The sequence below is a fragment of the Aquila chrysaetos genome, chromosome 8 (genome assembly GCF_900496995.4).
Source record: "Aquila chrysaetos chrysaetos chromosome 8, bAquChr1.4, whole genome shotgun sequence".
In the NCBI taxonomy this organism is placed as follows: domain Eukaryota; kingdom Metazoa; phylum Chordata; class Aves; order Accipitriformes; family Accipitridae; genus Aquila; species Aquila chrysaetos.
In genome coordinates, this window is record NC_044011.1 from 10,550,982 (window position 1) to 10,567,728 (window position 16,747).

Genomic DNA, 16,747 nt, shown 5'->3' on the forward strand with positions numbered 1-16,747 from the left:
ACCCTGCCCATTTCTCAAAGGACTTCTCTAACTACTATGAGAATGCTTGATAACTAAAGCAAGATTTATTTAGTCCAAGAGGTGTTGCGCAGAACTGCACTATAAAAGCGGGAGAGAAATCATTAACAGAAATAAATTCCAACCTTTAATTACTGTAAGCCTTTTACAAGTTCTGAAAGAAGAATTGACTTTCAGTGAATACAACTCTTCTGCACATTGTGTCCATAAGTTTTCCACTCCTGGCATTCAGGTGCCTGCACATACTCAGGATCAGAATACTTTGGCTGGGTTCTGCAGTTTGCCATCAGAGGGACATACGTGTCCAGAATCACCCTGTAATCACAGGCACGTGTAACGGAGCTGGGTAGGCCATCCCTCAGCTCCTTGAATGAAAGAGAATCCAGAAACACACCAAAGCAGTACAAGAAGGCAGCTCGACGGGACACTAAATAAGAGCAATGCATTAGAAGAGTGACAGTTAACTCTATCAGCAACTTTTTCCTTTGAACTACTGCCTGCAGCTTTTCTTTTTCTAATGATTTTCAAGCAATTACTTGTCATATTTGAAAGTAGGTACACTTAACCCACACAAAGAGCTTAGGACAAATGGCGATCACTAGCAAACACTTTTACAAGGATGTTTTGGAAACCTACGTTCCTGTTTCTCAAGAAAGCAACACGCAAATTTCATAGAAGGCTACAAAGTGGTTTCTGATTACTGCAGTGGGTGGAAACTGGCAGAGCGGAAGTGCAACTATCTCTCTTCTGACTGAATCTAAAGCTATTGTGATAGTTTGGTTTAACAGTTTGGTTCAGAATCTACTTAGAAGTCCTTTCAAACTAAAGTTTGTCCCTTTAAAAAGAAAGTAATGACAATTTAACCAAAGTTTCACTGCAAAGAAAAAGAGACCACTTGAAGACTCATGTTGCTGACACCTTCTGTCAGCTGAATAAGGCTTCCACTGATACGTTGTTCGCTGGAGCCTCCGTTTTGTAAGCTGCTTAGTCTCTGCTTCAGAGACCAAGACCAAACTCTAGGAGTCTTTAAAAAGGGTCTCCTTGTTGGAGGAAACCTGCACAGAATCCAGCAGGACCTGGGTAAGGGAACAGGAGAGACAAGGGCAGTACTTTGAGGGTGCCAGATGCTTTTTACCTTTGACAGTTAATGCTGCTAGGAATGTAACAAAATTCCTACTATATCTGCATGGTTAATAAGCAAAATAAAACTAGGGACTATGGCTAAAACAGCAAAAAGGCACAACACGCCCATCTGTTTCTTCTCTCCTCCTACACATACACTATCAAAAGCATCTTCACTGGATGTACTTGGCAGAGGCAAGAGGTAGCCCAGTTCTGCACAGCCCTACTGCCATTTATACCACGAGATCTTCTGGGCAGACTGCAAACAAAGAGCAAATGTCAAAAGCTGTACCCTTGCTAGAGAGAACTACAGGTATGACCCAAAGCATTTAAACTGGTTTCATGCCCTGTATCTCTGTGCCAAGTCAGCCCCGTATTAAGCGCAGTGGAAACTGCGACAGCGTGATTCCAAAGGTGCTGGTGTAAATAATGCAAGTCCGAGGAGCAGTACCAAAAGCCCCGCTAAAGGCTGTGGCATAATTCCACAAAGAGGGGCAGCTCACAGACATTCCTCAGCCATTACTTAAGCAGTGCAACAGCCAAATTCATTCAAGGAACAAGCAGGCCATATGCTACCCTTTGATGAGAAAAAAAATCAGCTTTAGCATCCTCTTTTACTTTAGAAAGTGTGACATGTGCCCGTAGTCTCCTGTTGAACAGCCTTCTGTCTCTCGTTGGATGGCCTTCCCTCCCCTGTGCTCACCGTGAAGACATGAAGGCAGGAATAGCAGAAATTCTGAGAGAGCTATCAACAAAGTTAACAAGAGTTAACACTTTGATGAAGACTTCCTGGCCTTGAGCATCTCATTCACAGGTTTCTGACCTACTGAAGCTTCAGATACAATCCCTTCATTTTCTGTATTCATTCTGAAAACACAATCCGAGCAGTCTTCAGGAATATGCCCTTCTCTCCCAGAGAGAAAGCACCAAGCATGAAATCAGTGATTAATTCTTATCAATTCAGCACTTGCGAGACCACGCTTGGAGTGCTGTGCCTTGGGTTTGGGCTCCCCAGTACAAGACAGACATTGACATACTGGACAAAACCCAGCAGAAGGGCATCAAGATGGTCAGAGGGCTGGTGCACACAAGGTACAAGGAGAGGCTCACAGATGGGTTTGTTTAGCTCGAAGAAGGGAAGACTGGAGGAGTGTGTGTGTGTGTGTGTGTGTGTGTGTGTAATTTATTGCTGTTTTCAGCTGTGTAATGGGAGGATATCAAGAAGATGGAAACAGGCATTTTCCTCAAAGGCACACTATGAAAGGATATGGAGCAATGGACACAAATAGCAAGTTCTGCAAATTGCAGGGAGGTATCAGGAAAAAGTTTTTCACAGCAGGGATAGGTCAGTCATTGGGACAGGAGCCCAGAGAAAAGGGATTCTCCGTCCCTGGAGATACTCATAACTCAACCGAACAAGATCCTCAGCAGTCTGATCTAATTTGACATTCGATCTGATACTGAGGTTGGCCCTGTTTTGAACAGAGACTCCCTTCAGCATTAAATATTCCATTGTTCTTGATCATTGAGCAGAACAGCTTCCTTGCAAAAAGTGAAGTAATTGTATCTGAGGAATCTGGGCTTAGCCACGGGGGTTAAAATCCAATACCCAGGACAGAGATATAAAAAAAACCAACAAACCTATCCCAGAAGACTTAATCACCTGCTACATATTAGACCAACTACTTTACACATTGATGCAGACTCATCAAAACCAGGGCAGCCAAGTGTAACAACCAACCGACGCTACCCTCAGTTCACTCTCACAACCAGGGGCTGAAAAAGGATTCAAGGCAGCTGTGTCTTGCTTCATCTTTTACATTCCTAGAACTGGATGCCATAACAGCATCTGAAGGACAACGGTGACACTAGTGGATGCTGCTAACCGGAAGACTCCATTTTTGAGCACAGGGTACTTGCAGACACCAACTGCAGGACACGTATAAACAATTACTCTAAGAATTGGTTATCTGCTGCTGAAAGAAACAGATCTGCAGGGATATTTAGCAGACTGGCCATGAGAGTGTGATCTGACAGCGAGATTTCCATAGGAAAGCAGTTTTAACAGCCTGAATCACATATTATCATTCTTCCCTATCAGAAAAATAAGAGTACGTAAGAGCTAAAAGTAAAACCAGAGTTTTCTTTACTGCTGTTAGCCTGAAAACTTGGGGATGCAATGTTAGCATAAAAGGAGACAGAGAGCAAGAGACTTCCAATGTAACTTCAGGCATCCTTTATAAAAATACTCTCTGTGGTCTACCTTCATATTCTGTCACTAAGTTTCACGAAGGTCTATACATAAATGTGTCTGCAGTGACCCTCTGTTTACAGCTGCTGTTATTCTCAAGGAACACCCCAATATTTGGTATGAGGAACCTGTTGCAACAGAAATGCCCTCAGATAACATAGCATTACAGTTCTGTTACACAGCTCTTCTCACTTCACTGCATTTCCCTGATGAGAGGAAGACCTATTTGGAAACATATCCAGAAATCAGCAATGACATAGAGCAGCACAAAAGAAATCCCTGTCAACCAGCCTTGGATTTTGATCACAACGAGCTTCCAGGAGAGTGTAATCCAGCTAAGCAGAACCTGGACATGGAATGATCAAGTGAAGGGCAAGGAGGGCACTGTGAAAAGCACGGAGGGAAATCCACAACTGGAGAGAAACCTTTGGTCGGGAAGGAGAACCAGAAAAGGCAAGATTGCTGGGGAATGGGAGTGAGGGAAAGTGTTTTCTAGGAAAAAAAGCCAAAACTGACTCAAGAGTGGCCTACCTGGGTGGGAGGCCTCTGGATCGTAGATAGTTCTTTTCCCAAATGAGAAGCACGAGGCCAAAGGACCAAGAGCAACTGGGAACCTCCTACACTGCTGCGGTGATTCAAAACCCTGTGAGCAAGAGGGACATAGAAACCCAGCATCGTTGGGTTGCACTGCCTTGTCATAAAATGAGCATTTGCAGGGCATATTGTGTGCATTGTTTCCCCTACCTTCTGTTAAGTTTCTGCTATAGGTGAGCAAAGTATGCCAGACTAACAAAAACAAGATAACTAGACATGGAGGATGTTCTTGGAAGGTGCAGGAAAAGAAAAATGAATGTGAAATGCGGACTGACACTGGGTGCCTTAAGCAAATGCCAAAACCAACCCCCCTTCAGTTATTGTAGTTCCAGTCTGCTCATTTTGTAAGCAAAAGCTGAGAACCAGGCATGAGTAGATAAATGTATGGCAGAAAACCCCACTAGACAAGTAATTTTACCATACCCCTTTAACTTCTTTTAACAAGACTTTTACTACTATGTTTAATCAACCATTCATCTGAAATCCTAAAACTCTTCTGGAAAATGGGAATCACAAGGAAAAGTTCTGATGAACAACTCTAGCACTTTATACTGCTTGTCAGCTCCCAGAAAACACCACTGTTTCTTGCATAGATGAGAAGAAAAACAGCATTACATAACTCAGTGTATTAGTACTAGAAATAAAAGGACCAAAATTTGAGTTTGGATGAATCCCCAACAATCTTAACCTCTACAGAAACTATATAAATCATGGGCAGAACTTACGAGTTTGCAATGCCAACTGTGAACATTTTTTATGTTCTGCACTTAAAAAGGAGCACATAACTAGCCAATAACTTGTAAACTGAAAATTGAAAAATGAGTGGAAGGCTTTGTACACTTAATGGCTGTAGAGATAACGTGCACTAAATCTGCAAATACGTCCCCCATCATTCCCGCCCCCCCATCTACAACACTGAAACAACAACATTACCTTTTATGGTTAACATTACCTTTAATGTCTCGATGAACAATACCATGTTCATGTAGTACATTGATAGCAATCGTGATTTGCTTTGAGTAGAGCCTAATGACATGCTCCTGAAGGCCCAGTTTTGATACCTCCTCCAGAGTGCCCTCATCACAGTACTCCATGAAGATGTACATTTCTTCCTGTTGTGGGAACCAAACCAGATTTCATTGGGTTTTATTGTTTTGGGGTTTTTTTTAATTTTTCTTGTTTTTTTAAACACTGAATTAGGATCAAGTTTTCCTTCCATCCTTCATTGTTTGTGAAAAGAGTAATGGAAGTAGCATGTAATGTTGTAATGGAAGTACCTCTTACCATGGAATATCTAATAAATCATTTCTTCAGAACTCTATGCTCTTGGGTATGCTTCAATCTAATATATTCTATTGCACAGCTATGGAAAAATCTCTGCCACATGTCTATCTGCATCATTTCTATGTAACTGATACTATTTGGTGGTATAAAAATATGTTACTTTGGCATCAACCAAAAAGCACTTTGGAAATCCTGTAGGTTTATTACACAGAAATACAAAACAATCCTTTGCATATTTAGAAAAAAGGCAAAATAATGGTTTGGGCTTGTGGTGGTTGGTTTTTTTTTCCTCTCTCCTAGTTCCTGCAATATCATGTGTTGACTTCTTGGGGAGGGCAAGTTTTTTGTTGTTGTCTGTGGCTTGAACAAGCATGCCAACTCTAACTCACTTTAAGGAAAAGTTAGGTTCTTGTTCCCTTTCTCTGTCTCCAAGCCCAGCCAATTTCAGCCAGACTTAATTAATACAAAAAGATGGCAAAGACACTAAGCTCTTAGAACTAGCTGAGAAACCAATGACACAGGGGCACAGACATCCAAAGTTGTGTCCCCAAGTAAATAAATGCAGACAGAAAGCAGCCTTTGTCCCCTTCTAAACCAGCAATGGGTCAGCAAATCAACCCATTCATACTGAGCAAATCAGTCAAAACCACACATCACTTTCCAGCCAGACACCAGGCGTCCTGTTCCCTGCCCACCTCATTGGGTAGAGATACATGAAGGACCTGAGACTCACAGGGGAAGGTGGGAAGGGCACATGGGAAGCAGAGAGTAATAAAAAGTAGGGTATCTCAGCATGCAACGCTGCAATCCAACTCCGTAAGAAAACCAGACTTCATTAGTTCTGCTCAAGCAAGAAAACTCGTTTTTCCTTCTGAAGAGATGCTAGCTGAATTCCAGAAGATCTGCTTCCTTAAGATACTTGTCTGGCATCAGAATTTAAACACCAGCACAAAATTTTTTCAGGAATCAACAATATATTGGTACAACTTTTTCTGCTACCAGTGAAGGGTTTTAGGCTGTCAAGTCTTCACCTACATGCAGAAGTTAGCATACTGTATATGACATAGCTTGCTTTTAGAGCAGTTAAACAGAGTAGCATTATAGCATAGCTCCAGCATGACTCACTCTATTCACTTATCGTGAACCTTCTCTGTTTATGTGCCAGTTCCAAAAAATTTCTCCAAACTATGTTTCAGAGACCTCAACCTTCAGAGGAAGACAGACACACTGCAATTCACAGAGATATCCAGACAATAAAGCTAAACCAGAAAGTTCTCAAGTAAAACCTCCATGATCCAAAGCTTCCTAAAATTTTCTCTCTGCCCTATATAAAAGCCCCAATAATTTATGTTTTCTTACCCTATGGAGCTCCACACCAAAATAACGAACAAGATTAGGGTGTTTGATGCCTTCAAAAATCTTCAGTTCATCAGCTGTTTCTTTGATGGTTTTGTGATCATTAGGTTGAAATCTTATCTGCAAGAAAGATTTTTCATTATTTTGCCACTAGTTCAAATTACTAAGGAACAAAAAAACCCCCCCAAAAAAAAAAAACCCCAAAAAACAAAAACCCCACAATCCAAAAAACCCATCCTAAACACAAACACAAACCAAGAAAACAGCTAAAAAGCTATTTTTTTTTAAAACAGCATCATCACACAAAAAGCCCCAAAATACCACCCCACTATCCCCAAACTTAAACAAAAAAGAACATAAAACTATTTTTTGAAAATTACATACAAATATGATGATTTATAAACTTCATAAGAGCAAAATGCTGTTACTTAAATGTATAAATACACACATGTATGCACGTATATATATATCTCTTCTGAGCTTGCCTTCTAGCTTAAACGTGGTAGATAGACACAGTATAAGAGAATCTGAAAGTAACATCAGTGAGAGCTATCATTCAAGAAAGACTAGTTGCCAGGTACTTCATCAACGGAGATTCTAAGGGATTTCTTTGAGGGGTTTCTTCATTGAGAATGAGGCAGCTGCAAGGAAAAGGTGTGGCATGGAACAAATACAATCATAAAGGTTTTGATGAAGGAAACAGGTTTTCATTAGTTCTCCTACAATATGTTGTGATGGATTTTTCATGGAAGAAAAAAATACCAAGTCTTCTGAAAAACTGATTTAAAGCTTCTATTCACACAAAGATAAGCAAAATGCATGGCAAATTATGCAAGATGCGATTTTTACCATATTGGTAGAAAGCAGAAATTTCATTAATTGAGTACAGGACAACTGCTAGAGAAATAAATGCACATATTCTACTTTTGGTTGCTAGGACATTGTGATTGGTTTTGTTCTGTGTAACAATTCCAGGATACAGTTGTACTCAAACAGTGGTAAAATTAAATACATGGAGATTACAAAAAGGTGACAAATGACATTCAAGTGTTTTACGTATTTCCTAACACTTCAAAGTTGCAATACTATGTATTTGTAGTAAAGCTCGTCCGCTATAATTTGTAGAGATTTTAACGACACTGTAGTTAAGGCAGTAAAATCTGAAGAAATCTCAGGGGGCATGGGGAATGCAATGTTTTTAACCAGTTTAAAAATAAATAAAGAAGTCTTCTCCCAAGGTACTCTTAAGGAACTCCAGAAAAGCCTTTCATTTGGAAGATGCACTTTGCATTTAAGCCCACAGTGGGGAGGCAGGGAATGTTTCTTGGTGAAATAATTCTGGAAGTTAAAAATACTACAGGAAAAGGCAGTATATTTAGCCTACTAGTGAAATGTCTGTCAAACAAGGTCCATTTCACTTATTTGAACTTCTGCTAAAGAGCACACACATGCTAATCTGTAAAAAGGACCTGCATCCAGAAAGCAACTTTGAATTCCAGAAACAGAGAGTGCTACTGATGGGGGGAATAATGTTATTTCATCAGGAGAAAACAAAAAAAACCCACCCAAAAAACAAAAACCAAAAACACACAAACACAACAACAACAAAATTTCAAGTGTTGGTATTAGTTAGTCAGTGAATGAGTATGGTACAAGAAGTTATGCACAAGCCTAGTCTTGCTTTTCCACACCTTTGAGATCACATACTTATTTTGTGTATGGAAGAACTGGCTCATAAAATGTAACTACTCCAGCATCAAATGGCTGGCATGGTAACTGTTGTGAACAGTTGATGTTTGCAGTTGCCTGAAGACGTAGAAATGCAATAAAACTAAGCAATAAAAATATTTTAAAAAACAAGGTGCTGTAGGGAAAATGGATCTCTACGCCTACACAGCTTTACTTACTTCTATCCTGAAAATCAAATTTTCTGTACCCACCAGATTAGTCAACAGTTTTGTGACTCAGCCTAGCTCACTTAAACTACAGGAGAAGCTGAAAAACATCTGATGTGACACTTCCTATCTTTTTATCTAAGGAATGAAGAAAAAAGGAATGAAATGTGAGACGAAATAAAGCAAAGTAAAATCTAAGTTTGGGTACAGTCTTCACTAATCAGAAAACTCTTTTCAAAATAATTTAAGATCTCTTAATGGGAGTTTGCACATATTAAGCAAGCATTCATTAAGTTCACAAAACCCCTATGAGATTAGTAAAAAAACATTATCCATTTTACATACATTTAAACTGAAAGTTCTAAACTGAAAAGAAAAAGCTTCAGCAACTTAAGGAGGAACAGCAGATGTGGCTACATGAATAAACAATTTGTCTTCCCATCCTTTCACAGTTAGCTAACAACTGTTCAGAAATCCTTAATGCCTGCTAAGTCATGCACATTTCGTTTGGAAAAAAAACCCAAGGGCAGCAGTGATTCTTGTATACAGAGTACTCACTTCCTTCATAGCCATCAGCTCTCCAGTGTCAACACTGATACAGGTATAGACCTTCCCATACTGGCCTTCACCTGCAGAATTAAAATAAAATAAGAATAATTAATTACACTACATTCACTAAGCAACATGTACATCAACTGCAATAAGAAAACATCACTGAAAACTGAGCTTGCCAAGGTCATTTACCTTTATTTTCATGTAAAATTTCAGGTAGCTTTTAACCTGTAACACTTAATAGTACATTCATAGTCCTGAGTACAAGCTGACTAAAAGTAGAAACATTACATTAACAGGCTGACCTGAAAGAAAACTTCTCATGAATATGAGGATTTTCCCCACAAATCCCAAACCAGAGAGGAAACAATGACCATATGGGGGAAATGATGATCATATGGGTGAAACCACAATATTGGTGAATTAAACAAAACCCAAAGTTTGTGCTCATTTCCATTCATATTTCTGGCTCTTCCAAAAGCAGAACTCATCAAACATTTTATAGGGTTAAACACATGCAGGAATCACAGGATCATACCTAAGTAATTGTCCTAACCAAATCCTTCTCCTCCTTTGTTTCTTGTTATTTGACCAGTGAAAACTTCACTGAAGTTCTACATAAAGGAAATCCTAGCTGCAACAGAATTTTGTATTTTAACATTCTGATTTCGGTAAAGCTACCTATGCAGAGACCCAAAATTTCAAAAGATAGTCTTAGATTTCCTTCAAAAACACCAACCTTGGTATTTTAGCCTGGTAAATGAAGGTATAATGAACGTACCAATTTTGTTTCCTCTCTGCCACTTGAAAGTCACTTTTCTCAAACCTACATGCATGACATTATCATAAGATTTCGGTGTGTCACAAACTTGGCCAATGATGTTCTTCCTCCTCATCTCTCTGTATCTCCTTTCTTCAAACAACTGAACAGACTTTTGAACAGCTTCAATCGGTGCTTGCTTGGAAGCAGTGTCTAAAAAGAGTGATGAACAATTTCCTTGATTGAGAAATATTCGCTGTGTTTATATTTTGTTACCTTTTGATATCACGTGAAGTGACTTGAGTTAGAAGACAACTATTTTGTGAGTCTAATTTAAGATGTAGGAAAAGAATAAAACATTTTAGCAACCACATATGAAACCACTTATTAATCACATATGAAACTAAAGTAAAATGAGAATACTAGTACTTTTCTAATTATCTCTTTCTTGATTCAAGGAAATTAAATGTATGAAATGCAATGCGCTTGTTTGCATTTGGCCTGTAACTAACCACCGATACTGCAAGTATGTTAGGGTCATTAAGAGCACCAAGGAAAGGAGGACAGGTAAGGTTTTGCTCTACAGAGATATGAGAGGTTGCTTGGAAAATTCACAGCATCTGTTATTTCAAAGATTTAGAGGTATTAGATAACTCCAGCTTTCAAGTCTTATCACAAAACAGAATCCTACTGAGGCCAGAAGAAATCTCAGGGTGGCATTAATTTATCCCCTCCTTGTAAAGCACAAAAATTACACCTGTCACTGTTGACAGACAGTAGTCTAACCTGTTTCTAACAACCTCCAAAAGCTGGAGATACTGATACTCCCAAATGATACAATCTACTGCCCACCTATAATTAATACCACTTCATCTACACTAAATCTGCCTTGCTGTAGTTTTAAACCAAAATCTTTGTCTTATTCACAGTGGACAGTAAGACCAGTTCCCACTTGTCCTGGTTTCAGCTGGGATAGAGTTAACTGTCTTCCTAGTAGCTGGTGCGGTGCTATGTTTTGAGTTCAGTATGAGAAGAATGTTGATAACACTGATGTTTTCAGTTGTTGCTCAGTAGTGTTTAGGCTGAAGTCAAGGATTTTTCAGCTTCTCATGCCCAGCCAGCGAGAAAGCTGGAGGGGCACAAGAAGTTGGCACAGGACACAGCCAGGGCACCTGACCCAAAGTGGCCAACAGGGTATTCCATACCGTGGGACGTCCCATCTAGTATAGGAACTGGGGGGAGTGGGGGCAGGGGATCGCCGCTCGGGGACTAGCTGGGTGTCGGTTGGTGGGTGGTGAGCAATTGCACTGCGCATCATTTGTACATTCCAATCCTTTCATTATTGCTGTTGTCATTTTATTAGTGTTATCACTATCATTATTAGTTTCTTCTGTTCTATTAAACCATTCTTATCTCAACCCGTGGGTTTTGCTTCTTTTTCCCAATTTTCTCCCCCATCCCACTGGGTGGGGGGGAGTGAGTGAGCGGCTGCGTGGTGCTTAGTTGCTGGCTGGGGTTAAACCACGACACCACTGTAGGAGCCTTCTATGAATTTTCAAGTTTTCCCTCAATCTTCTTTTCTAGTTCAAACTCAATTCCTTCAGCGTTTATGTTCCAAACAGAAAATAAGCCTTCTAGATTTCAGAAAAAATTTTTGCTGTTTTTCCTGTGTTCTGAGCCACATGAGAGACCAGTTTTTATGTGACAGAAAACTTTTTCCTAATGCTTCATGAGGTTCCACCCTGCCAGAATGTATGCAAGCAAAGCTACATGTATCTATCTGTACCGTATAGGAGTCTCAGAAGTAATCAAGTTACTTTAAGTTTCATGAAATTAAGCAGCAGGATGGAGAGGAAGGGCCCCATAACAGCCTTGAATTCGGAAACAGTGTAGGATTACATGCTGTTAGACACCCAAAATAAGAAAATCCCACGCTGGGGAGAGAGCTTAGGAAGTGAGGAAGTGCTTCCTAGTGTCATGCAATTCATAATTGGGCACTGAATAGGGACAGCAAACTTCTGCAATTCCTATAGTAATGAATGTACTCATTTTGTACAACGCTGCTAGTATCTTTCAGAAACTGAAAAGATGTAACTTTTATGAAGTTTAATTACTCCTACCTCAGAGAGTACACCTTGTGATTTTGTTAGCAGTATCTTCTATTTGCAATCAGGATTTTATTTTTCACCCTTCCTGTGTACAAAGCTGTGAAAACCTCTTCAAAATCAGCATTAAGAGTCAACCTTTTATTACAGCACTAGTTTAATAGATATTACATAATAGTGACTCCTAAACACCTACCTTTGGTCTGGTTGATTAAAGTTCTGAGCTCCCAACTGCGCCGGGATGAGCCACTTGAATCTCCTTTTGGATACGATGGTTCTAGAGAAATAATACTGTGAGCATAAAAGTGGCTTTATCTCATATTACGGATTATGCCACTATATTCAGCAGAAACTGAGATCTTACATATCAGGACTAATACGCCCTATAAGTATATGAGGCAACCATATAGCAGTGGATGCTCTTGAATTAAAAAATGACTTATCTTTAGAAAATAAATTATGAAGGCTATTCTGAAATAGGATTTAATTTATATGGGAACAGAGATTTCCTTCCACAATTGAGGAAAGCACTTCGAGTCAGGGCACTCAGAATCAAATATGTAAGAAATCTGTAGGAAAACAATCTTCCTAAGGTTCCTTAGAAAAAGACCTGTATTCATTCCAACCTAAGCCTGTTTCCATTCATACAGATACATAAAAAAGGGCATAAGCACAAGGCAGACAATATTTTCAACATCTGCTTAAAAAAAACCAAACCAAAACCATCCCACACACTCCTTAGTATAAATTTTTAAGGCATTTCTTTCTTCGAAATCAACTTCATTTTGCAGGATGACCACAGTATCAATTCTACTTCACTTGGTATTTTGTACTTCATTTTAATTTGCACAGAACACACTATCTTAACAATCAATGTTTCAAGGTATTTATTGTAATAAATACCACATAAACAGGGGCTGGGGAAACCTGAAGGAGGAGCCCTGATCAGGGCATCGAGTCACATACCCTATCCCTTCTTCCAGGATTCAAATAACAGCAAGTATTTGTAAGATGAATACTGCACTGGTAGTTAAAAAAACAGGATAGAAAACTCTTCACTGTCCTGATGGGTCCAGTTTATATCTCATTAACAGCATTTAGAAATTTACTATTGAATAGGGTATGTAATTCAGCAATCATGTCACTTGTTTCATTTATAACACTGTAACTTAGTAAGACACCAGGAAATTCCTTCAGGTACAATTCAGAAACAGTATGAAAGGCAAGAGAATAGTGGGTACATCTGAAAATAGAAGAACTTTCTCTGACGATATAAGCCTAAAACTTAACAATCTAAGATTTTTGAATGGGAAAAGGTGAAAAAAATTTTGGAAAGGGTAAGGACTGGGAACAGAGAGATATATGTTAATGACATAAATCATCTGCACATCCAGGTCACAATCTGTTACTGTGACAATCACCTTCTCGCTCTTCAGTGGGACTGGAGTGACGACTAAGGGATCTGAACTGCAACTCAGCTGCTATTGAAGCCAATCGATCATTTTCAGGGACACTGGAACCCCTGTTAAAAAGAGCCATTGTACTAATTAACTTAGCATTGCACTAGATAACTACTAGTGACAATTTAACTGCAGTTTTAAAGAGAAAGAACCTCTGAAGCGTGGGACATGAACCATGAAAGTAACATGAAAGAAAAACTGACGCCAAGAGGTAAACTGAAAATCCTTTCTGTGGTATTCTTCCCCCAAATGAAGACTTTTTACATAATTTTAGTTATGCCACTCTATGAAAAAAACCTAAGCTTCAAAAGCATAAACTACTTGAAACTTTTACTTGTCCGTAACAGATTCCAATTTAATGACTTGTAAGATACTACTAAGGCAGCTGCTGCAGGATACAGCTGGTGCCAGGTTTGGATATACAATCAGAAGTGATTCAGCTGGGTGATAATGTGAGCCACATTATCAGATGGAGGGTGGTAACTGAATTCATATGCTCCTAGTGTGCTGCAAATACAGTCATAGTCCATAGTCATTAAGTCAAAACTAGTGGGAAGAGCCACAAGCCAGCTGACAGGAAGGACAGTGTTAAATGACAGCAGCTTGACTGCTTGGAGGCCCTCTACCAGACAGCACAGTGTAGAGTTAAATACCTCAGATTAAGACCCAGATGAATAAGCACGCTGAACAGAAAGGGGAACAATACTGACAGAAATGAGTCTTAAATCCTTAAATCTTCAGGCACCTTTCCCCAGCCCAAGACTTTGATCAATCCACCCATATTTTAGAGCCATAAATTCCTCATGGCAGTCTTTCTACAATAACTCCCTTTTGGACAAGGCTCCCTTTCAATTTTTAAAGCATGGTGGGGAAGAGCTGTGACTGATGCCTTCTTTGACATAATGCTTTAGGGGTATGAGCTAAACATTACTGGAAAGCAGGGAACATTGTCAAATCCTTCACTGAAAGCTAACAACTACAAAAATATGAACTATACCTGGCATCACAAAGTGCACACACCTATGAGAGGACTTCCCTACAGCCCTAAAGTTGCTTCTGAATTGCATCCCATTATTACCTAATACTAGTATTAAAACAAACAAACAAACAAACAAAAAAAAAACCCCAAAAACAGAGGGATAAAAAAAAAAAAGACACAATCTTCACAATCTTAAGAACAGAAGCCAAAACCCAAGACACCGTATTCCCATGCAAACGTTCTCAATACAATCTTTGCTTTGGAATCCCTACTACTGCCAACTAGATCTTTTTAAGTTTGAAAAGGAACTAAAACTGAACTAGTGAAAATCCTCAGTACTCTTCAGGAAGTTGAGATTTTACTCAGCAAGAAGGCTGAGGTTATTCTCAGCACACACAGAGCAACAATTCTAGATGCACAAAGAGCTTAAAAACAAGCAAAGCTAAACTACCTCTAAAATGAGGCAGTAGCTGAATAGAGGACCTTAAAGTATCACAGCTTTGAATGCAGGTGTCTAAAATCCATTTCAGGCATGTCTTAGCCACACAGATCTTTTATTGTTTGTGTCCAGAAAGACTGTATGCATGTTATTAGGCAAAGAAAAACAGCAAAAGAGAAGATGACGTGCTAAATTTCTACTCCAGTCCTGGGTAAATATAAAACGATGAATAATAATTCCAGCTAGCTCAGAAATTAAACATTTATAAAGGTCATTAGTATGAACATAGTGTAAATGTATAACCATCAGAAAGCTCAATGTAAACAACCAGGCACTGCTGCTTTGGATTTTACTTTCGAGTTATATTAAAATGATTTTTTTTTTTTCCCAAAGAAAAACTTCAATAGAACTATGGTGGCATTTGTGCACTATGCACTGCCTAGTACAATTAATTTATCAGGTTCCTACATTCAATTTTTTACAGATATTTAATGCCTACAATCATGCAATAAATCTCTAAAGAGTTTCTGGAAAGTGTACAAAGTTTCTGTTTCTGTGCTATTCCAGCAGCTGGACCCCACACTTCTTGCATACAAAACCACAAAACACTTTCGTGATCCAACAGATTCCATTTCTCTTTTGGAGCACAAATAAATGACATCCATAATTAAGACTGCAATGTGTTAAAGTTTGCAAGTTTCTTTTAACTATATTTAAACCAGAAATTCACTAAAAATATATTACATTGTAATACTTTGCCTTCCTCAATAAACAAAACCCCTAAAAAACCCCAACAGCCTCCAAAAATCTGTCTCTGCTTTAATAATTTTTTTCTTGAAATACTTCCTAGGTAATACAGGGGGTTAAACGATGCTACTTAAAAATCCAGGCAGTGCAGAAAAAAAAAAAAATAATCACGGGGTATTTTATTAACAACCATCAGAAAAGTAAAAACTGAGAGCTCTAAGAAAAATACAAGTCTTTGAAAAACAGGCCTTGGGAATTTGACTAAAATGCTGCATTCACATCAACTTTCATGTTACAATCCATGAAAGTATTATGTGCTTGACTGCAACTAAGAAGTAGAATTCTCATTTTTCTTCCTAATGACTATCTTCTTGAACTAGAAGAAACTGTCAAAATGCCAACCTTCACACTTTGACCAATATTTGTGTAGGACATACATGCAGAAAACCTTAAAAGAATATACCACTGTATTCAAGTCTGTCAAATTATAAATCTGACAGTTGCATTGAGTGGTATTAATCACAACAAAGCCTACAAGTATTAAAAACTAGCCTTCCATCTCACTCTCAAAAAATTAACTAACGTCGAAGATATGCCTTGGCTCAAAGTGCTGTACATATTCTAGAAAAAGTCCCCTTCGTATGTTGTGTAAAGACTAATTATCAAATAAACAAGTTCTGCATTTTCAAAATCATAAATACTAATTAACCATCACCCTGTCAGCTTATAAAGCTGCCAGAACCTCTCAGTGAAAATTCTCTAGAATGTTACTTAGCTGAAAAAGGCTTTTCAAGTGCATAGTGCTGCAGACTACTGCCTACTCTGTCTTTTTCAACACGAGGCTTAAAACAGAAGCATGAAGGATATATAATAAATACACGTAGTTTGAATGACAAAAATTCAGGATGTATTTTCAACCAAAAAAAACCGGCCCAGACTCACAAGCTGTACATCTAGAGGCTACTGTAGGGTGCAAGTCACATCTTATCATAAAAATAAACTGAAAAGAATTGCAGGAAAGATTTTATATAAAAAGTGGCAACTTAATTCCCTCTTAACGCATGCTTCTGCTGCGCATCTGGTAACAAATCTACAAACCATGATGGTTTGCTGGCTAACAACTGAAAATTATTTATTAAAAAATAAATGATTCATAATCAAGTCATATCTAAGTTTACTTTGGTC

At 38.7% G+C, this 16,747-nt stretch overlaps 1 protein-coding gene across 10 annotated transcripts in view; it reads right to left on the reverse strand.

Moving 5' to 3' along the window:
• Nucleotides 1–16,747, reverse strand: part of MAP3K4 (mitogen-activated protein kinase kinase kinase 4) — a 79,125-nt gene that overhangs the window by 3,976 nt on the left and 58,402 nt on the right. For 8 of the 10 annotated variants that reach the window (XM_030021433.1, XM_041125070.1, XM_030021430.2 and 5 more), the window contains 6 exons: nucleotides 13,359–13,459; nucleotides 12,134–12,214; nucleotides 9,854–10,045; nucleotides 9,079–9,149; nucleotides 6,629–6,745; nucleotides 4,938–5,097 (listed from right to left, as the gene is read on the reverse strand). In XM_030021433.1, coding sequence (XP_029877293.1) covers nucleotides 4,938–5,097; nucleotides 6,629–6,745; nucleotides 9,079–9,149; nucleotides 9,854–10,045; nucleotides 12,134–12,214; nucleotides 13,359–13,459 — 722 coding nt within the window. Of the gene's footprint in view, nucleotides 1–3,922; nucleotides 4,035–4,937; nucleotides 5,098–6,628; nucleotides 6,746–7,111; nucleotides 7,267–9,078; nucleotides 9,150–9,853; nucleotides 10,046–12,133; nucleotides 12,215–13,358; nucleotides 13,460–16,747 lie in introns of those variants that run through there. The other 2 variants (XR_003924507.2, XM_030021434.2) reach the window with 2 other exon arrangements.